Raw genomic sequence first — 22,593 nt, forward strand, 5'->3', positions numbered from 1 at the left:
AATGATTTTATGGAAACGGTTAGCCGTTGAATTGTTGCGTGTTAAACGTTCCTCCGGAAAATTCCCCCGTGGAAAATCTTACCCTGAGATCCCCCCTGAAAATTCCCCCTCCAGAAAATTCTTTTCCCGCTGAAAGTTTACCCGGGACAGTCCTCCAGTAATATTCTCTCCATATGTAAAATTAGGCATCCAAAGAGATAGAAAGACAAAGACAAAAAAAAAAGAAATCTGTATATGATTCCAGGGACATTCTGCCCCACTGAAAATTCTCCCTGCAAAAATACCCTCCCCCACAGAAAATACTCCGTCAAAAATGTCCGTATGTTTCCCAATAACATTTACTATATATAAACAATGGATAGAATGAAAAGCTCTGAGCCCATTCTCTAGGGGCTGTGGAAAGAATCTCGAGATTTAAGGAGGGGATGTATGGTAATCATGGTGGTTACCCTGTGTGGTTACCTATACCTTTCTAAGGATAAGTAGTCCTGGCTCTTGCTCATGGCATCCAGGGTAGTAACCCTTATTTTCTTTCCCTTTATTGTTACATGTGAAACGCCTTGGACAAGTAATGCTTCTTTGTGGATAGAAAACCCTGACACGCCAAAATTTGCGTTTTTTGTTTTACGTATATAACCTAATGTAGTCCAGATTCTATGAAAAACGCACTTGAAATGACGGTTACGTCGAACCACTTAGTTTATTAGACTTCATCCTTCTGTTGACAAATTTTTAGCCAATCACAAGTTTGAAAAGAAATAGAGCGAAAAATCAATTAATTTGACAGAGATTATAAGTTGTGTGGTTTTGGATTTATATAATAATCTCGAAGCATTGGTGAAGTTTCTGCTAGATGGGAGAAGATGTTTATGGGGGAAGATTATGCCAATTTGAATATTGAATATTACTCCGGAGGTCGTAGGTTTAATCCCTGACATAGACATTTTTTATGAGTTTTTTTTTTACTCTGTCATTTTTAGTATTAATTTTTAGTTTAATTTCAAAACCTTTTTTTAAAATGTCTGGCCTTGGCTAACACTTATACCAAAAGTATCAGATTGGATCACATTTCATGGTGATTAAATCTGGAATTTACTATAGTATAGGCCAGCAAGCGTAGAAGGGGCTAAATCAAGCGATGGATTTATAGAAAAAGCTGTTGAGCTTCAGAGGCAGAAATCCTGCGCAGTGGTGCTTAGCATGGTAGCCTCCAAAAAAAAAAATGTCACAGCGATAACATTGCGAAATGTTGGCTCTTCCGGCCTCGTCACAAGTGCCATATGAGTTCTTGGCTCTTGTTATTTTTGTTTTCCCTTTTTTTGTGTGGTAATGCTCCTTGGGGGCTTTTGTGTCAAATATATATGCATATAGACATACATATAAAACTAAAGTACTTTGTTCTAATCCGGAAAGTGATCGCACATATTATACAGTTATCTGGCCACTGTCAAGAAGCACAGCTCTATGGGTGTATTCTCTTCACTAAATTTTCAGGATCTTTTGTTTGAAGTAAAAATGGTACCATTGCAGGGATGCAATATAAATTGAAAATATAAAGGATAAAATATAAGATTTAATTGTATAATAAATTAAGGCAATAATTTATAAAGTAAAAAAACGGAAGACTTGGAAATTATTTGCTTTTTTGCACGTTCATTCATCTAATGATCTTCCACTTGGTCTTGGCACTGAAAACCCAGGGGCGCCTGCAAAAAAAAAAGAATTTTTAAATTTTTTACTAAACATCGAACCGTTTAAACTCGCTTTTAACATTTTTTTTTTAGTTCTCTTTATTGACTTTTAACTTAATCATTCGTAATGACGCTTCCTAAATAAGGAGTAATACCTCACAATTATAACAGTAGAAAGTCAATTGTTTTTCTGAGTCAAATAAATCATACTCTGAATCTAAGTCTGCTTAAGTTCATTATCCTCCCTAGGATGTTTGATTTCTAATAGATTGCGTCTGTTTTCAGATTTCTAAGCATTGTGCTGTGGGGTTACAGCTGCTCTTATTCGGGAAGTGTTTGGAATGCAACGTAATATGTCACATTTATTTACTTAACTACACAGGAAGTATCTGGTGGGGTGCGGGGCTTCCCCTAAGAACAAGATTTCAACGAGAAAAAGATACATATACTGCCTTGAAAATTTCAGTATTTCAGTTATCCGCCCTCGAAAAATATTTTAAAGATTTACTTTTTCAAGGATGATTATCATTCTCGGAAAAATTTTATCCAAAATTGATCTTGACCAAAAACAGAATGGAAGGAATGGTAACTCCTCTTCATATTATTTGAATCCTGAATTTTACAGTAAAAATAAAAATAAATTAAACATAAAAGACTTTCCAAACGAAAGGAAAAGCGACTTCAAACTTAAAACGGAAAAATATTATCCTAAATATAAATGTAGCTATCACCCCCTCATCCCTCCTCCCTTCTCCGATCTTTTTACTAAAGTTTTATTACTGCTTTTCAGGCAGTATTTGAAAATGCAGCAAATTTAGCCTGTTGAATATTACACGTTTTATTGCCGATCGATTACCTTTTAAAGAATTTGGACTGTATCCTTGTTTAAAGCAAAAACAAGTAAACAAAATCTTTCGTTTTGCAGTATTATTTTAAACATTGACTTCTTTCTTGTATTGTTCTTGTGTTGGACTTTTCGTTTTTGAAGCATTGAGATAAAAGAATAAGGCCTCAGCAAAAAGAGCAGAGGAGTTGAGGGGGGGGGCACCGTCAGAGGTAAGATCGTTTTTTTTTGTTCTAAGTAAAAAATTAGGTATTTCATAAAAAAGAGCAGAAGCATTCTATGAATGAATAAATAAAACCTAAAACAAACAGAAATTAAGAAAAATAATCAAGAGGAACTTGAAAATAACACATGTTACAATGAATGGGTAAATTATACCTAGAACGAACAAAAACTGAAATTAATGTTTAAGTCAAGCTTAAAACATACACAACTTAACATATTTTAGAGGTATGTTTCCACCCCCGTCATACCTTCTAAAAGCAAGAATGTCATTTGTCCTTTTCTAAAAATCACATGTATCTTGATTTTTTTTTTCTTGTCACAAAATCAAAGAGGGAAAAGTAGAAATAAATACTAATCAAGTTTATAGGAAAGAAAAGAACTTTAACCAGTCAGTGAATAGATTTGCTACTTCAATTGAGATTTATATGGTCATTTTTACCTAATATTTTTAATTTGCTGAAGGAATATTTTGAATTGTCGAATCAGTAAATAACTTGCAAATTGGTTTTCTATATTTTCGAGATGAATGTATTTAAAAGGTAAAATTATGAGAATATAACATATATCAAACTAATGGAACAATATTGATTGTTTAAAATATAATAGTGTATGAAAAAATAAATCCAGCAATATCGATTAGTTTTGAATATTCTGTTTGGTGCTTGTATGATATAGCCCCTATCGCTCAAGATGTTCATTCATTGACGCATTATAGAACTTTTTTTTTGTTAGTTTCTTTCAGTTTAGCCTTAGTCAAGACAAAAAGAGGTGACAGAATAGGTGGAAAATACATCATTTGGACTATATATTTGCACATTTGAGGGGGTGGGGGTAAAGTATTTGGACAGTTTGAAGCTAAAAAACAATTCTTACTTCATAATATGCAGAATAATTGTACCTAACACATTAGGCACGGAGACCCGCTACACTTTACTTTTACCAGTATACCATAGTTTACCAGTATTCTAAAATATGTGGAAGGATGTCTGTTTAACTATAGGTATGTGCTAAGCAAATTTTAACAGGATTCACGTGCTTTTCTTCGGAAATCTCTCCCTTCTGTCCCCATGCCCACACGATTCTTTCCCTGTTACAAGTAGATTAGATTGTTCTCATTACAAGTAAAGGTTTGAAAAGGTCAGAGGAAAAAATCTGCCTTCTGCTATGCTGAAAAGATCGCGGTGAGGGTTGTGTTGTAGGGCCGCAGGCCCTTTTGTGTCTCGAATTATACAGACTCCATATCCTTATATGATCTCAGTTCGAACAAGATCCGACGTCCTTACCTTTCAAGTAAAACTTTAGTTGTTTGGGATGGGTTGTTGGGGCCACTGGCTCATTTTAAATTTCTAAAGATAAAGATTAAAATTCCCCATTATGATTCTGGCACAAAGAAGGTACCCTATGTCTACCTTACTATTGAGGGGGTGGTATTGAAGTGACTATGGGGTCACATTGGTCCTCTTATAATTCTAATGCATGATTAAGTCTAGAGAAGGTGAAACATGCCCACCATTCTGCTAAAAAGTTTGCCGTGGCAAGGGAGTTTTTGCAGTGGCAAAGGAGTAGCTGGTAGACTTTTTCTATTTAGAAGCAGCTACACCGTTTTGGCAAAAATATGTGTGCTTAAAATGCTACTAATGACTATGCTACCTTTAATTTTAACGCTGATTTTGAAACAAAACAAAAAAAGGAATGGCCACTGATGTACACATGTTATTTCACAATATTTATAGAATCAAGAAAAAAACTTGTTTTAAAGAAAACCCAGGCCTGAGCCTAAAGAGCCCTCACTCTGCACATGTGCACAACTGATCATGCTCAGGGAAGGGGTTTCCTTGGAAACGTAATGGAGAATATCCCCATTATGTACAGGGATATTATCAGCTAAAGTTATCTAAATAATTTAAGTGCTCTATAAGAAGGAATCCGACCTTTGCTCATAAGCAAAGACAAATAAATGAGCTAATAAGGCCTTAAAAAATTGTATGATTTACAACCATTTTTTATCTATACCTTCCGAATTCAGAGAATTAAGTTAAAAACCAAATCATAGCTTTAAATCAACATTTCTCATGGGCAAATATATATATATATATATATATATATATATATATATATATATATATATATATATATATATATATATATATATATATATATATATATATATATATATATATATATATATATATATATATATATACATATATATATATATATATATATATATATATATATATATATATATATATATATATATATATATATATATATATATATATATCTATATATATATATATATATATATATCCTTTTTATTGCTGTAAAAATGATTTTTGACTTTTATAATCTAATGAAAATTACCTGGATTACAAATTGGTTGCGGCACTGTTCCACCAGGTGGTAAACAGGATACTCTCAGCTGTATCGGCTGTCTTGCTGTAACCACCTCTATAACAGTCGATGATAATGACTTGACGACAAGTGCAGCGTTGCCAACAAGACCTCCATTATTGAATAGTCCACTTCCATGGAACAGATTACCAAAAGGTCGGAAAACTGGTAGACTTGGTCTATTTATTATCACTTGGCTCGGTGCGTTTAGTAACCCAGAAGAAGGTCTGTTTAGTAACCCATAGAGAAGTAGTGCTTTTAGAGGCTTCTTAAGGAAAAATCGGGGACTGGCCGATAGGTCACTATCTAAACTTGACTGAATTTGGTTACTAAAACCAGAATCAAAGTCTTCCTCATCATTGGCGACCAGAGGCGCTTGCGATCGAAGAGATCCTGTGTTTTTCCGCCTTTCTTCAGCCTGGTTTGGCAGAATCCTCTGTTCTTCTGTACTATTTTGTTGGTATGGGTGTTTTATTCCTACCAGAGGTGCTTGACTCCTGTAAAATAGAGTTAATTACTCCATGTGTCAATTAGGCTTGCAATAAATATTTTTTATTTTAATTTAAGTTATAATTACATAAACGGAAATGCAAACTACTTTTTCTCTTTTCTTCAGGAGTAAGGATCGAGAGGAAAGGGGGGGGGTGGCTCTCAGAAAACTCAAAATGATTTTTGACATGTTATCAAGACAAGAGAAGTTTCGATTCCAATATTCAGTCGGTCTAACTTCTTTACCTTAGGTAAGGCAATCTTTTTTATTTAATTCAGTAGTAAAAGTAAAAGTAGCAATATAGTAACCTTAAAGTTTCAACTTTATATCCTAGGTTGTTCTAGAGATATATATCCTATTGGCAACCAGCACGCACAAAGTGCCTGCTGATTTAGTTTTAAATTAAACTAAACTGTGGCTGAAAGTTTCTACCTTATACCCAATCCAGCCTTAAGATTTCCTACCTGAACATCTTGACAACCTGGTTAATTTTGCCAACCTGCATGCTCTCAAACTATTTTGATTTGGTTCAATAGTAGCAGTATTAGTTGTAGCAAAATTAGTAGTAATATGGGAGTTACAGTATGGAAGTTACAGCCTAATACCCGAAGGCGTTGCTAGGATATTGCTAATGCACCCCTTTGACACCCCACATTTGCATAGTATGTTTTGATTCAGTTCAACACCACACTTACTATTTCCTGAAAGTTTTACTTATGCCCATAGCATCAGCAATAGTAGAAGTAGTAGTTGGAGCATAGGTAGTAGTATTAGTGATAGCAGTAGTGATATATGTGGTGGCAGCAGTAACTGTGTTCACGTTTTACCTATTTGGTCTTTTTCAACATCCCCTCCTCACGTTCTCATAGCTTCAACTTAATACTTTAATATGTTTCTAAGACACTTCTGATACGCCCCTTTGAAAGCCTGTATGCTTATCGTGTGTTTTGATTTAGCAACACACCCCCCCCCCTAACAGTCCTAGGAAATTCTACTCTAAAAATATTAGCCTTAAAAGTAGTAGGGCTAACAGCAGTAGCAGTAGTTGTATTTCTACTGCTAGTAGTACTACTAATACTAGTGGTGGTTGTATGCACATAGTGCGTATTGATACGCCCCTTTGAAAGCCTGTATGCTTATCGTGTGTTTTGATTTAGCACAACACCCCCTCCCCCCTAACAGTCCTGGGAGATTCTACTCTAAAAATATTAGCCTTAAAAGTAGTTGGACTAACAGCAGTAGCAGTAGCTGTACTTCTACTGCTAGTAGTACTACTAATACTAGTGGTGGTTGTATGCACATAATGCGTTTTATTAGTTCAACATACACTTTATCCTACGTATCAGTAGTAGTATTAGTAGTAATAGTAGAAGTAGTAGTAGTAATATGCATATAGTATCTTTTGGTTGGCTCAACATCCCTCTCAATATGCACTGAAAGTTTCTACTTAATACTATAAGCTGTTCCTGGGATATTTTCGTTACACCCTTTTAATAACCTTCATTGACATAATGTGTTCAATTTATTTTAACATCCTTCTCAATATTTCCTGAAAGTTTCCCCGTAATGCCTTTAGATCGAGTTGTACTGGTAGTAGTATTCATAGTAGTAGTAGTAGCAGCTGCTGTAGTATTGTCTGTAGTTGTAGTGCTAGTAGTAGGAGTAGTATGCACATAGTGCCTTTTTGTTAGTTCAACATCCTCCTTAATATGTTTTGAAAGTTTCAATTTAATACCCTAGCTTGACCATTCACGGGATACTTCTGATACGCCCTCTTGACTACCTGCATACACTGATAGGGTTTTGATTTAGTTTAATATCCCTTTAAACATTCTCTGGAAGTGTCACCCTTATACCCTTAGCCTTTTAACTAGTAGTTGTAGTTTTTAATTAGTAGTTGCAACAACAGTAGCAGTAGTAGTACTACTACTAGCAATAACAGTGGCTGCAGTAGCATGCAAATATTTCCTTTGGGTTAGTTCAACAATCCCATACAACATGCCGGGTAAATTTCGACCTATAGTCCGATCCATTCCTAAGGTATTGTTGATACGCCCTTTTGACAGTCTTCTTGAGGATAATATTTTTTTATTTAATTCAAATTCTCCCTTAATTCCCCATTTAATTTTCACCTCCATACTCTTATCCTTAGTAGCCTTAATGATCTATGCTGGTCCTAAGATATTGCTTATATGCACTTTTGATACCATGCATAGAACCCTGGGTTTATAGTGTGCTTTGGTTTAATTCAACATCCCTCTCAACATTCCCTTGAAGTTTCACCTTAATGCCATTAGCTTCAATGGTAGTGGTAACCAGAAAAGCAGTATTAGCAGTAAGCCCATTTTGCCTTTCTGTTAGTTCAACATCGCCCTCAATGGACCCTGAAAGTTTCAACTTCATGCTCTAAGCGGTTGCTGAGATTTTGCTGATACACATTTTTGACAACTTTCAACGTATGTTTTTATTTAGTTCAGCATCCTCCTAAACATTCCCTGGAAGTTCCACCTTAGTACTATGAGCCTCAGTAGTAGCAATAGTCGTAGTAATAGCAGCAGTAGTGGTAGTATGCACATAATTCCTTTTTTTAACCATCCCTGTCAACATCCCCTGAAAGTTTCAGCTTAATACCCTAATTAGTTCCTGAGACATTGCAGATACGTCCTTTTGACGATATGTATGCAAATAGTTTGTTTTGATTTAGTTCAAAGTGCTCTCAGCATTCTCATAAATTCTCACCTTAGTACGCTTAGCTGAGGTAGTAGTGGCAGCAGTAATAGTAGTGACAGCAGTTATAGCAGTAAAAGTACTAGTAGCACGCAAATATTGCCTTTTGGTTCCCTCAACATTCCCCATAACGCCTTGTAGGTTTCATCTTAATGATCCAGTATATTCCTAAGATATTGCCGATACGTCCTTTTGACAACCTGCGTACAGAGAGTGTGCTTTGATTTAATTCCAATTTCTCCGAAACATTCCCTATAATTTCCACCTTCATATCCTTAGCCTTAGTTACAATAATTGTCACAGTAGTAGTAGTTGGAATTAGTAGAAGAAATAGTAGTACATTTGTGATAAGTTTAGTTTTCGTATTTTAGAAAATTTTACGGCTTTTTGAAATCCTCCCCCTGAGCATCTCCATTTGCACCAACGCCTCCAGCGACAAGTAGCTTAATCGGTACCTGCAATTAAGCAGGTAACAGCACGCCATATGCGTTACGCAAATAGTTTCGATCCCTCTCTCGTCGAGGTTTTTAATGCTACACTCACATATATTTGCACAAATAGTCCATTATTCTTTTTATTTTTTTTTTAATTTTAAGTTTTTTTTATTTCGAACTTGAATTTTTTTCAAGAAGTTTGATATCTAAATGCTGTAGGTTTTTGTTTGACTCTTTGTTACTTCGAGTTAGCATATAAATTTGCATGACGATGGCTATGGCAGTGATTTTTTTTTTTATGTTTAGTGCCTTATCTGTTATTTTGACAAGAACTCCCACTAATTTGCAAAACCGAGTAAGGCGTTTGACAGTTTAGTCTTTAAGCAGAATTTGTAGTATGTACGTATTTCCTTTATGTCAGTAGAAAATCCCCTTCGTCTTGCCCTAAAAATTCCAACTTACTGCTCTAAGCCGCTCCTAAGATGTTACTGCACGCTTTTGACAACTTGTTTGGAAATCGTGTATTTAGATTTAGTTCAACTCCCTCTCAATATTTCTTGAAATTTGTACCTTAATACCTTTAGATTTAGTAGCAGTTCTGATAGGAGCGGTAGTTGTAGTAGTAGAGATGGTAGTAGTAGTAGCAGTAATAGAAACGTGCACATATTGTATTTTAGTCAGCCGATCATCTCCATCATCATTCCTTGAAAGTCATAACTCAATATTCTTTTTGACAACCTACATGGACATCATATGTTTTAAATTAGTTCAGCATTCCCCTAAGCATTTCCTGAAAGTTTCAACTGACTTCTCCTGGTGTTTTTGGACACCAAATTTCAAACGTACCCCCTCTTTCTGATAACAAATACTAAATGTAAACAATGGGCCAGTTGCATAACTTAAAGCCCTTCCCCCAGGGGCCTTGGAGGGGGGTGATATCCCAAGAGGTATACATATTGGGTTTTTCCACTATGCCGAACAAAATGGCTGTCTTTAAAGTTTTATCCAATGAACTGGATAAAAGTTGCAGTTGCATAACTTAAAGCCCTTCCCCCAGGGGCCTTGGAGGGGGGGGGGATATCCCAAGATGTATACATACTGGGTTTTTTTTACTATGCCGAACAAAATGGCTGTCTTGAAAGTTTTATCCAATGAACTAGGAGAAAACAGTTAAGTGTGAGGGAGGGCTGGTTGCCTTCCAATCACTCTTTTGACTCTTAAAAAGGGCACTAGAACATCAATTTACAATCAAATGAGCCCCTTCTGAAGTTTCTATGACAACTCCCTCTGTACTAAGGGCCTTGGTAAAAAAAAAAAACATTGTGCCCACTTGGCACTTTATTTAGACACCGCTGTTGTCCTGTCTATGATAGCAAACGGTACTTTCAACAATTAAGTCAAACAATATTCCGGGCCAATGGTAAATTCATCAGAATCGAAAATTATTGAAACAATAGATTAAGGCAAACCAGTGTTGTTTATGTTGGTTATGATACATATGTGTATAGTAAAAAGAATAAATTAAGCTAAGTGTCCCCCATGTCTCTTTGAATGAACAGCATCGCCATTGAAACTGCATTTTTAGGTCAAGTCAACTTTCTCTTTGGATGCTCTTTTGATATCTCTTGGAAATATTTTAGTATTTCCCCCACCCAGTAAACTAGGTTGAGTAATAGTCTATCTAAACAAATGAAAGTTTCTGAGAATAAACTCTTTAAGCGTAAAAAGAAATACTGAAACGATGTCCTCTAGTCAAAGCTTTTGTATTTTTAAGTTCTCTTTGTTTAGCGACGAGATGATGCAAAATATTTCCAGACCCGATACTAATTCCATATCCCAGTTCGGATTCCCATACTGTGCCTTCTCTTAGGCAAAATAATTATGGTATGTTATCGAAACATTTCGCTTACCCTTAGTAGAGGGATGCCTTAACCTCATTCTAAGAAGGTCAAGCTGGGTCATTTTACGTTCATTTGATTACTCATTAATTTTATTTAAAGACCCATGCTGGGTATTTACTTTATTTTTGTTTTTCTTATTCCCTCGTAAAGATTTTTTTACCTATTTTTTCTAATGAATCAGGCAACACTTGTCAAGTATTGGCCGTCACTGATAATATCTTGTCTACCTGGGGGACCTCTTACCAGGTTTCGAGAACCACAATTTAATGGCTAAGGCACAGGGACCTAGCCAGGATCTTCTTTTGCAGAGAATTCAAATCGTTGGGGGAGGGGGTGGCTAAGAACTTCAACCGTCGTAAGTGTGTGTTTTTAGCCATTGAATGTCTAGTGAGTGTGGCATTATGTATCACTACTGATTAGACATTAAACATCATTACATTTTTAAATGGAAAGTTAACCGTACCTTAAGAAAGGATGAAACGGTTGTACAGGTGCCACTTGAATAATAGGATGGTATTGGTAAGGCGTTATGTCATATGGCTCCCAAAAGCTATTCCAGAGCTGCTTCTTTTTTCTAGTGCAGACTCCTAGTGATGCCGCCGTTTCAAAACATGTCGAAAAGGAAGTGGATGTTTGGGTTATGGTTGCCACGCGTGTTACTGTCACACGAAAACCATCCACAGCAGTTGATATACTAGCCAAAAGGGAAAGGATCTGACCTGAAGTTATATATAACAATAGATAGATATGTAGCGGTATTAGGATTAACGGTGTACATGAAAAGAAAAGCAATACAAAAGAAGAGCTGAGTCTAGTAAAAGCTAAAAAAAGAACACGCACAGCAATGTTGCTGTGCGTCTTCCAATAAAAATGAAAATTCTAATGAAAATTCAGTTATTCATTGGAATAACTGAATTTTACAATGTTCTTAAGTGCTAGGTACTCCTTTTATAAACTTGTGACAGGATTCGATACCCCCTTTAGAATAGGGGGCACAACTTTTTGTATCATATTAGTAAGTGCATAGAAATTTTTTTTTTACTTTCTCTTAACCATCCACAGATATCTTTAATACTCCTGGCGGAAAAACCTATTTTAAAACAAAGTAGGACGGTAATTGAGGATTTTTGGATTCCTAGTAGTCTATCCTCCCTACTTTTTCTGAAAATGAGCATAGATGTGGTAAACCATTTTACTCGGAAAGAAATGCCATGGACTAACAGTTTATGCTGACTTTATAAATGTGGCCTAAAACATATGCTTCCTTTCTGAACCTCCTACAACAGACATTATATTAGTCAGGCCATTCAGGAGGGAGGGTCTTTTTTTAATAGCAATTGTGCAACGGGAAGTGTATGTTCTGCAAAAGCGCAAATTTTGGGTACAGGCTTAATACAAAAAAAAATATGGTATTTGATAGACGAATTTAGGGATAACTGAAAATAGTCAGTTTGGGTAGGTTCATATAGGCTAATAAATACTCGTAGTAAAAATATTTCAAATGGTGGGAATTTCAAAACCATGTTGATGATTCAGATGAAGCTGATCGCTGGAATCGTTCTAGCCAATTGTATGGTTTCAAAGTATATAAATTTCAAATGGAGCGTTTTTAAGGTTTTGATCAGTTATCGTTCAGTTTCTTATCTCTGCTCGTTCTTAATTCTCAGTAAAACCAATTTTAGACGTGTTGATCAATTCTGAGGCACCTTAAAGTGAGTTCAGTTTATTTTATTTTTTGATGTTAATAAACTGAACTGAACTGAGGCACCTTAAAGTGAGCTGGTGGAGACTCTGCAATGGAGTCCCATAGATTGTTAATTTTGGAAATTTCCCCTTGCTAGCCATCAACTATTTAAGGGTCATGTCAAAAAGGACTTGACCTCTTTTAGAGCTTGTTTGCAAAGGGTCTTCAACCTCATTTAGAATTTTTCAAAAGGGATCGTCACAAGGCAGTGCTTTCCCAAACTAAAAAACCCCTATCCTTCAATTTATGTTTTACACAAGGTAAAAGAGTGAAATTTTAAAAAATTAAATTATAAAAATTTCAATTCTGAATAGTCTTGCTACGAAATGACGAAGAAAAATTATATGATAGTTTGTTAGTCCTGGATATGAAGTCCTGAAGTAAGATGTATTTTGATATTGTAAATTGTCTATTATTGGCTATTAAAATCAGTGCTGATGAGACAAATGAGTTGCCTTATTCATGTTTGTTATTAATTTTTTTATATTGATAATGACTTTTTAGCTACTAAACTAATGTTACTTTTTTTTCGCTTTGTTAGAGAACTGAAAGTGTGTAGTAAAATATATCGATAGTGTGTGGTAAGAGACTTTTTGGAACCTTGTAAATTAGTCTATTATTTTCTGCAGTCTAAATAATGCTAAAGGAATTTTTTTCTCCGCGTTTTTCTTTTTTTGTTATCAGTAAAGTGCTGCTTTTCCATAATCCTGCAAATATCAAGGAATATAAACCACCAATTTATTTCCGCTAAGGCAGCGCTATAGCCCTGCCGTTGAATTTTATTGTGTTGAGGTCCATGCTCCTTGGGACATAGAAGATGGGACTGAAGATCTTTTGCGTCTTCTGGATCTTGCTTAATTTCTAGTTTAATTTTGTTATGAAAACCTGCAGATTCGCTTGATTAGCTGAACCATACAACTGGTAACTATAAAGCGCCCAATATTAGCAATAATCATCAACTACGGATGGTGCTGTTAATTCCGCTATAAAAACAAAATGGGTCATAGTTGTATTAAAGAAAAAAAATTACTCAACACCTTTGATGTAGCCGAATAGAAATTAGGATTAAGTTATGCGTCATTTTGACTAAACTTCTCAATTGACCTTTTGTATCGAATGTACGAAACAATGCTCATACGTTATCGGCATACCCATTATAGCTTTTTATAGTTATCACTTCCTTAGTGGAAACGATGCCATGATAACTGCTTTGTCTTAAATTGAATGAAATCTATGCAGATTAGTGCAAAAACTTGTAAAGTCATGGAATCAAACCTGTTATTGCAGTTGATCAGTGATGACACTGTTAGGCGAATTTTGATGTGATCCTTAAATTATCAACTTCCCGAATTTCGAAATTTATAGCGATTTTCGATTTACTGGGACTATTACTGAATGGAAAAGATATGTTAACTGAAAGTAAGGAGCGACGTTAAAACTTAAAACGAACAGAAATTATTCCGTATGTAAAAGGGGCTGTCCCCTCTTCGGCGCTCCGCTCTTTACGCTAAAGTTTATTTTTATTGTTTTAAAAAGTAGAGTTGTGAGAAAAGGTCAAACTATAGCGTAAAGAACGGGGCGTTGAAGAGGGGCCAGTCCTTTTCATATAGGGAATAATCTCCGTTCGTTTTAAGATTTAATGTCAATCCTTACATTCAGTTAAAAAAAAAACTTTTTATTTAGTTTCTGAACGTTTTTGAACTAAATCAGGTTTTGATTTTGGCTCAACGTACATGAATAATTAAAACAAAATCTGCATATTAATTTTACTTTTCTTGGCTAAATGGCCTTGTCAAAGTTTTCATCGGACAATTTTAATGAAAAAGAGGGGGTGAGGGAGGGGGGCTAGTTGCCCTCAAATTTTTTCGGCTGCTTAAAAAGGCCACTAGAACTTTTAGTTTTATTGACGAACGTTTTTATGGCACTTGGTATTAACCAAGTGACATATAGCAGTCGCCAATTCTGTCGGTCTGTCTGTCGGTCTGTCGGTCTGTCCCGGTTTTGCTACTTTAGGCACTTCCAGGTAAGCTAGGACGATGAAATTTGGCAAGCGTATCAGGGACCACACCAGATTAAATTAGAAATAGTCGTTTTCCCGATTTGACCATCTGGGGGGGGGGGAGTGGGGGCCCGGTTAATTCGCAAAAAATAGAAAAAATGAAGTATTTTTAACTTATCAGCGGGTATTTGGATCTTAATGAAATTTCATGTTTGGAATGATATTGTGTCTTAGAGCTCTTATTTTAAATCCCGACCGGATCTGATGACATTGGGGGGAGTCGGAGGGGGAAAACCTAAAGTCCCGGTTTTGCTACTTTAGGCACTTCCAGGTAAGCTAGGACGATGAAATTTGGCAAGCGTATCAGGGACCGGACCAGATTAAATTAGAAATAGTCGTTTTCCCGATTTGACCATCTGGGGGGGGGAGTAGGGGCCGGTTAATTCGGAAAAATAGAAAAAATGAAGTATTTTTAACTTATGAGCGGGTGATTGGATCTTAATGAAATTTGATGTTTGGAATGATATTGTGTCTCAGAGCTCTTATTTTAAATCCCGACTGGGTCTGATGACATTGGGGGGAGTTGGAGGGGGGAAACCTAAAATCTTGGAAAACACTTAGAGTAGAGGGATCGGGATGAAACTTGATGGGAAAAATAAGCGCAAGTCCTAGATACATGATTGACATAATCGGAACTTATTTGTTCTCTTTGGGGTAGTTGGGGGGGGGAGTAAGTCTTAAAAATTAGAAAAATGAGGTATTTTCAACTTGCGAACGGGTGATCGGATCTCAATGAAATTTGATGTTTAGAAGGATATCGTGTCTTAGAGCTCTTATTTTAAATCCCGACCAGATCTTGTGATGGGGGCGGGGAGTTGGGAGGGGGAACCTAAAACTTGGAAAACACTTAGAGTGGAGGGATCGGGATGAAACATGGTGGGAAAAATAAACACAAGTCCTAGATAGATGATTGACATAAACGGAACGGATCCGCTCTCTTTTGGGTAGTTGGGGGGGGGGGTTAATTCTGAAAAATTAGAAAAAATGAGGTATTTTTAACTTACGAACGGGTGATTGGATCTCCATGAAATTTGATTTTTAGAAGGATATCGTGGCTCAAAGCTCTTATTTTAAATCCTGACCGGATCTGGTGACATTGGGGGAAGTTTGGGGTGGGGAGACCTAAAATGATGGGAAACGCTTAGATTGGAGGGATTGGGATGAAACTTGGTTGGAAAAATAAGCAAAAGTCTTGCATACGTAATTTACATAATTGGAACGGATCCGCTCAATTGCGGGGGGGGGGTAATTCTGAAAAATAAGAAAAATAATGTATTTTTAACTTACGAAGGAGTGATCGGATCTTCATGAAACTTCATATTTAGAAGGACCTCGTAACTCTGATATCTTATTTTAAATCTCAACCGGATCAAACGTAATTGGGGGGGGGGGCAGTTGGGGGGACCGGAAATCTTAGAAAATACTTAAAGCGGTGAGATCAGGATGAAACTGGATGGGAAGAATAGAAACCTGTCTAAGATACGTGACTGACATAACTGGACCGGATCTGCTCTGTTTGGTGGAATTGGGAGGGGGGAGGTAATTTTGAAAATTGAGGTATTTGTAACTTACGAAAGGGTGACCAGATCTTAATGAAATTTGATATTTAGAAGGATCTTGTGCTATAAAGTTTAACTTTAGGTTCTGACCTTCTCACAAGTGTCAAATGAGCTCTTGGCTCTTGGCTCTTCCGACCTCGTACCATATGAGCTCTCGGCTCTTCCGACCTCGTCCAAATGAGCTCTTGGCTCTTCCGACCTCGTACCATATGAGCTCTCGGCTCTTCCGACCTCGTCACAAGTGCCATATGAGCTCTTAGCTCTTGTTATAAGTAATAAATATGCGTAAGCTACAAATTAACTCACGTAACGAACTTCTATATTCGTATATTTTTATTACGTATATGAGGGGGTTCGCCCCCTCGTCAATACCTTGCTCTTCATACTAAAGTTTGAATTTTGTTCTAATTCTTTAAAAATGACCCTGAATCACAAAGGCCTTCTAATTATAATAAATAATTACTAAAAACACTCTAGCGTAAAGAGTGAGGTATTGAGGAGGGGACGAACCCCCTCATATACGTAACAAGTTGTGCTCGCTTATGTTTTAATGTTGCTCCTTACTTTCAGTTGAAAAAATTGTTTTTTAATTTAATCTCCCATTGTTTCTTTTTAAATAATGGTGGAAAATCCAGCTTCATGGTAATTCTCTTCCCCATGATAAGTTTTTCCTGGGAAGATCATCCCATTCAACCCCCTTCCCAGACCCTCCCCCACACCAAAAAGATCCACCTGAAAACATATTTATACTTCCCAAGAATCAATATGGTATGCAAACAATTTGCAAAGTTCATAGCTTGCATCCCTTCCTCCGAAGGCTGCGGGGGATTATGTCGTCCTCTAAGACATAGTTATTAGATTTTTGACTATGCTTAACAAAATGGCTATCTAAAATTTTGATTCGGTGACTTTGGGTAAAAACTGAGCGTGGGAGGGGGCCTAATTGCCCTCCAATTTTTTGGTCACTTAAAAAAAGCACTAGAGCTTTTAATTTCCGTTTGAATGAGCCCTTTTGCGACATTCCAGGACCACTAGGTCAATGCGATCACCTCTGAGGGAAAAAAGACAACAAATATACACACATCCGTCATCTTTCTTCTGGCAAAAAATACAAAATTCCATATTTTTGCAGATAGGATCTTTCAGGCTCGTTACTTTTGATGGATAAGACTAAACTTGATGAAACTTATATTCAAATTCAGCATAAAAATCCGATTTTTTTTATGTATCTATTGGTATCAAAATTCCGTTTTTTAGAGTTTCGATTACTATTGAGTGCTGTTGCTCCTTACTACAGTTCGTTACCACTAACTGTTTGATAATTTAGAAGTGCATGAATCATCATATCCTTTTATCCTCGGTTTTGTAGGTTAAGGAACAATGCAAAGGCTAAAGGCTAGAGTACAGAATCAAATGGGTAGGTAATAATTTCCTAGACTAGGTTCTCCTAGATTATGCAGCTCATATAAGTGTCCTAAAATTAATTTTTTGGAGGTTTTGAGACATCAGCGTGCAAGAACAGGTTTGGAAATTAGGAGGGATTTAAAGGAAACTGGAACTTCGTGGGAGAGGGTAAGGTAAAGCTTGGAAAAGATTGGGGAGGAAGAAAAGCTTGCGCAGCTGTGTTAGCTCTGGGCCGCTTGGTGCTTTATTGAATTGGTAGTATTAGTAATAAAAGTTCTGCAAGGATCTGCACTTGAGCTGATTCTCTTTTTAATCTACATCAGTGGCATTATTAACCGAATCAAAAGTTGTAGACCTATGATTTGCTGTCGTCTTTGTCACTCAGCATCGGCCACGGCACGAAGTGTGACAAGAATGTGTGTTTTTCGGATGTACTTAATGCTTTTGCTGATGATAGTACTCTTAGCACAGCCGGTTGAACTGAGGCTGATCTTAATTCAAATATGGTAGCCCTTTATGAATAACTTATTCAATGGTTTGGTTTAAATTTCCTTTCTTTAAATGTTGAAAACTCATTTTTCCACAAGAGTTTCAAAGACTTAAGTGAAATACACTTATCAAGAAGTTCTCTAAGTAGAGCTAAGGGTCGTCATTTTTTATTCCTGTGCATCTTTCTTCATGAAAATCTTTCATTTAATTATCATATGGACCTGACCACAATGAGAATCTCCAGGATTCTTGGGATCCTTTGAAAGCTCAAATACATATTTCCAGGGTCAATTCTTAGAGTCCTGTTCTACAGTCTAGTTGAATTGCGCTTTCTATGTTGTTCTGTTGTTTGGGTGTCAATTTTTTTTCTGCAGCATTGAAAACACTTTCGTAACTATACGATAAAGTAAGGACTCTTGTTCAGGAGAGTAACCGTTTTTCATTCAAAGATATGCTTGATTTAATATCTCTATTCTCTGTTATGTGCTTCTTTCACTTTCTATAGTTTCATGGTTATCATTCTTGCTGCACCATTTGATACTCTATCTTTTATTTTTGATCAATCGATGGATCATCTCCACACATCCAAACAACCTACAGGTTCGTCATACCCCATCTTTGCGGTCTGATTTCGACCCTCTGAAAGCTTACATGACCAGGAACACGCTCACAGAATGTCCGTGAAGCTACCATTCTCTTGGTATCTTTTTAAAAAATGTTAGAGACTTTATAGGTAATAATCGAGTATTTTTGGGTTTCCCCCGAGTTGAATATTTTGGGTTGGGTTGGTGTGTTTATTTGAGTTGGTTAAATGGTGTGCCAATTTTTATCTTTTGGTGGTAATTTTTCTCTCCCCTGTTCCTTCTTGGCCATGGAGGCCTACGGGGAGACTGTCTTGAAGCTGATTTTATGTTGTAGTGAGTTAATTGTTAAATAAAAGAACACAAATATCAGATAATCCCATTACTGCCGTTTTTCTCTTTTTTTTAACAGTATGTTCTCGTTTACAGTCATATTAATAGTACTTTTAGATAAGAAAAAAAATGCTATTTTTGAATTTTCTCCGCGGTTTGTTGTATTACTATGGTGAAAATGGTCTCTAAGCAGTTCGGTTAACATGTTTCGGGCTCAATATGAAGATTATGCAACGCGTTAAGCCTGGGCTCTGATCATCATCATAACCAAACATCTTTCAACATCAATGCAATAGTCAAAGATCCAGTTTCAGCTCAGACAAGAATCGAGAATCGTCTAAGAATGATTTACGCAAAAACGCAAAGAACATCTTATTGGCTTTTTTCACACATAGGATGGGTTAGATAACGTATACCCATAATTTGTATCAATGAATCTTTCTAACGGTCGGTGTCCGTAGAGCAGAGCCATATCCACTATTTTTTTCATGGGGGGGGGGCGTTACAAAAGAATTTTTTGGGGTGGGGGCGTTACAAAAGAATTTTTTTGGGGTGGGGGTGTTTTCTATAGAACCTTTAAAAAACGCACCAGAAATTGGTTTATATTCGTTTTTGTCACGTTTTTTACGAGTCGGACAAACATTTCGGGGGAGGGTTAATCCCCCTAACCACCCGTGGATACGGCCTTGCCGTAGGGCCAAGCGATAGGCCGATTATATCCCCTGTCGGAAGAGCAGAATTCAGCAATGTTAGGAAGATTATGATACTTTATTTACCAAAAATATCTTTCAAATTCCTTTTAGAGATATCTGCAGGATTCCTTCTCTTCCAGGTGGAAATACTCCCGAGTACTGCTGCTAAATATCTTTTTGAGCTTCTGTTATGGATATTTTTTTCTCGTTATTAGTTTGAGTCCCATGTCAAGGAATGTTTGAAGATTTTGATTGTTTGTTATTTTTTTTGGGGGGGGGGAGGATTCGTGAAAAAATGGTGAATTATATGTAAATATAGCGAATTATAAGAACAATTTTAATAAATCCGTGATCTCGAAAAGAGAGTTCAGACTCAAACGATAATCGGCTTTGCATAAGATAGAGCAAACGTGCAAATATGAAAATCACTTCTTGTATATTCAACCGAATGGTGGGTTTAATGCTTGCGTGTCACTTCTTTTAGTTCAGCTTAAAACTAAAACAAACAAAAAATTGAATTTCTTTTTCGAATTCATGAAGGGCGACATTTGTAAATCTTGCCTTTTTTTTTTTAAAAAAAAAAAACGTACATTTTGAAAACAAATTGTGCTGTTCTCGGCAATTCTAACGTTCCCCTCTACAATGTCAAATTGCCATTTTCAAATATCATTTATACAATAATTAATTTAGAAAATTTTCGAGCTCACTATTTCCTATGTAAGCAATATTCCAAGTAGCACCTTGTCCCGATTTAGAAAAACGTAGTATAAAAGGAGTCTGTAATGCTCCGTTGTTATTTTTGTTTGACATTTCCTTATAATTATGCTAAAGAGTTCTAAGTTTTTCATTAGTATTACTTTTCGTTATTGAAAAAAGAAAACAAAATTTGCTCTATTTCTGACTATGGTAGAGCATATTCTTAAGTATTATCGTTGATCTGTAATATTTAAGGGGTCTGGTATGTAATTGTGGCTAAACTTTGACGATTTGCTTAGGATTCCTTGCAAACCAGTAAGTTTTATATTATTTTTTACTTGACCTTAATTCTTCACGATTCTAATCTTTGGTTACGAAATTCACACCTAGAGAAGAACTTACATGAGTTTCTAAAATGTCCGACTGTTTGCGTTCGCATTTTCCTTCAAATATCATTATAAATTCCGTGTTTTTTCACACATGTTGTTTTTTTTTTTATAAAATTGGTTGCGAGCTAACTAACATAACAAAAATTCCGCGAGAGCAAGTAAAAAATAAAATGACTCTGAAACATGATCCCAGGTTAGTAATCACAAAGTGACCTGACAAGCACTTGTGTCTAAAAAGGGGCAGTTTTTATTACTTTCCCTGCAGATCAGTATGTCTTTGACACACCAAATTCAAATTTAAGTATAAATAGGAACTTACACAAACTTCTGAAATGCTCCATAATTCGTTTTCAAATCCAACTATTTGTTCTCCTCTGATAGATGTACTAACGGTATCTACCAACAATGCAATTTCCAGCTTTTCGACCTAAGTCGTGATTTGACCCGTTTGTCAAATTGCTTATGCCATTGTTGACCGGACTGGTTTTTTTTTTTTCTTAAGGTTGGAAAATACCAAAGCCTGTTCTTTAAATTGGTAACTTGATTCAGCATAGCTTAGAAAGTTTTAAGTAACGGTATATTAATGTATACGCCCATTGGACTTCACGAATAGATTGGAAAGGAATGCTGCAGGAAGTTTTTATTTTATTTTCTACTTGACCTTAATTCATCTAGATTCTGATCTCTAGTTGCGAAATGAAAGAGCTATAGTCTTTAAAAGTAGAAATCACTCAGCATAAAGAGGGACTTAGTCACAAGCTTTATTTCATTTTTATTGAGGGACATATATATATATATATATATATATATATATATATATATATATATATATATTTATATATATATATATATATATATATATATATATACTACAGCAAAAGGTTTATTGCGACGTGAATCTAGATTATCTGTTCGTATTTTGTATCAAATTTGTATCAGTTGCAGGATATCCATTGCGAAATGTGACAAGTCGGTATCTAACCGTCGTAATGTGTTCTCTAAAAAAAAATCTCTTATTAATATATTAAAAATGAGGAACACGCCAAGGATGGGATTGACGGTGATCGGTGTCCCTCCCCCCTGCGGAAAATCCCCACCATTCGGATAATTTCTACCATGGAAAATTCCCCCACATGAAAAATTGAGCTGCCACAGAGAAAGCGCAAATTAGGTACCTCAAAATATTGATCCGTCCTAAGGGATAACAAAAGCACCAGATGCAAAAAAAATGTTTTAGGACAAGAGATGGTTGGTATCCAATCACTTTTGACTAAAAAAAAAAACAAAAAAAAAAAAAAAAACACCAGAACTCGTAATATCCGATCGAATGAGCATTCTCCGAAGTTTTTACGACCACAAGTCGAGGTTAGGGATAAGGAGGGGGCTGACCCCCTCCTATAAGGTATAAACTCTGCTAATTTTGGGTTTAATATTACTCTTTACTGTCTTAATTAGGCTTAGATCAGAAATATTCCTGGAAATCAAGAGGGATTATATATCAATTTCTACCTCCATCCCCTTTCTTAGAACTAATTCTGTATTTATCGGAAGGCTCGAATGTGGATGTTTTGGCATAATAATGCACCCTAGCTGGTTTCGTATTAAATCATGAGCTGAGCAGGGTTCTGTTCTATTCCCATTAATATGGATTATTTTGATGGACATTATCTTATGAAGCACAGGAAAGGCAATGGCAGAAGACGGAATCCAATGGGAAATTAAAACTTACCTGGCTAATGATTTAGACTTTCTAGATCAAAATGTTAGCAAAATGAGTAAACTTTTCGAGGTTTTGCAAGTTCAGGGTGCTAGAATAAGTTTGAAAATTATTGTTAAGACGACTAAGTCGCTAAAGCTAGGAATAAGTGAAAATGAATAGGTGATATTGGGTAACGAAAAGATCGATCAAGTGGACATCTTCACTTACTTAATTAGTATTAT

General features: G+C 36.0%; 2 protein-coding genes and 1 long non-coding RNA gene across 9 annotated transcripts in view; 1 reads left to right on the plus strand and 2 right to left on the minus strand.

Annotated features, from left to right (window-relative positions):
• Window positions 1-22,593, plus strand: part of LOC136039419 (protein CLEC16A-like) — a 162,798-nt gene that overhangs the window by 68,050 nt on the left and 72,155 nt on the right. The window lies entirely within an intron of this gene.
• Window positions 1,554-21,128, minus strand: LOC136039423 (uncharacterized). The gene is made up of 4 exons (XM_065723160.1): window positions 20,972-21,128; window positions 11,170-11,425; window positions 5,125-5,651; window positions 1,554-1,706 (listed from the first exon to the last, which is right to left on the minus strand). Exons 1-4 carry the CDS (start codon window positions 20,991-20,993, stop codon window positions 1,654-1,656), a joined length of 858 nt encoding a protein of 285 aa, XP_065579232.1. The 5' UTR covers window positions 20,994-21,128; the 3' UTR covers window positions 1,554-1,653.
• Window positions 16,172-16,332, minus strand: LOC136039425 (uncharacterized). Its single transcript, XR_010620447.1, has 2 exons — window positions 16,237-16,332; window positions 16,172-16,204 (listed from the first exon to the last, which is right to left on the minus strand). It is a non-coding gene; the product is annotated as an uncharacterized LOC136039425 (long non-coding RNA).

Source organism: Artemia franciscana, chromosome 19 (assembly GCF_032884065.1).
Source record: "Artemia franciscana chromosome 19, ASM3288406v1, whole genome shotgun sequence".
Lineage (NCBI taxonomy): Eukaryota > Metazoa > Arthropoda > Branchiopoda > Anostraca > Artemiidae > Artemia > Artemia franciscana.

What these genes read in the sequence shown, in the direction of transcription:
- LOC136039423 (XM_065723160.1), bottom strand. Translation starts at nt 20,993, where the DNA reads ATGGAGCATTTCAGAAGTTTGT. An exon ending in GGAGCATTTCAGAAGTTTGT is followed by an intron (nt 11,426 to 20,971) that starts GTAAGTTCCTAT and finishes ATATAACTTCAG; the next exon opens with GTCAGATCCTTTCCCTTTTG. An exon ending in GCAACCAATTTGTAATCCAG is followed by an intron (nt 1,707 to 5,124) that starts GTAATTTTCATT and finishes TTTTTTTTGCAG; the next exon opens with GCGCCCCTGGGTTTTCAGTG.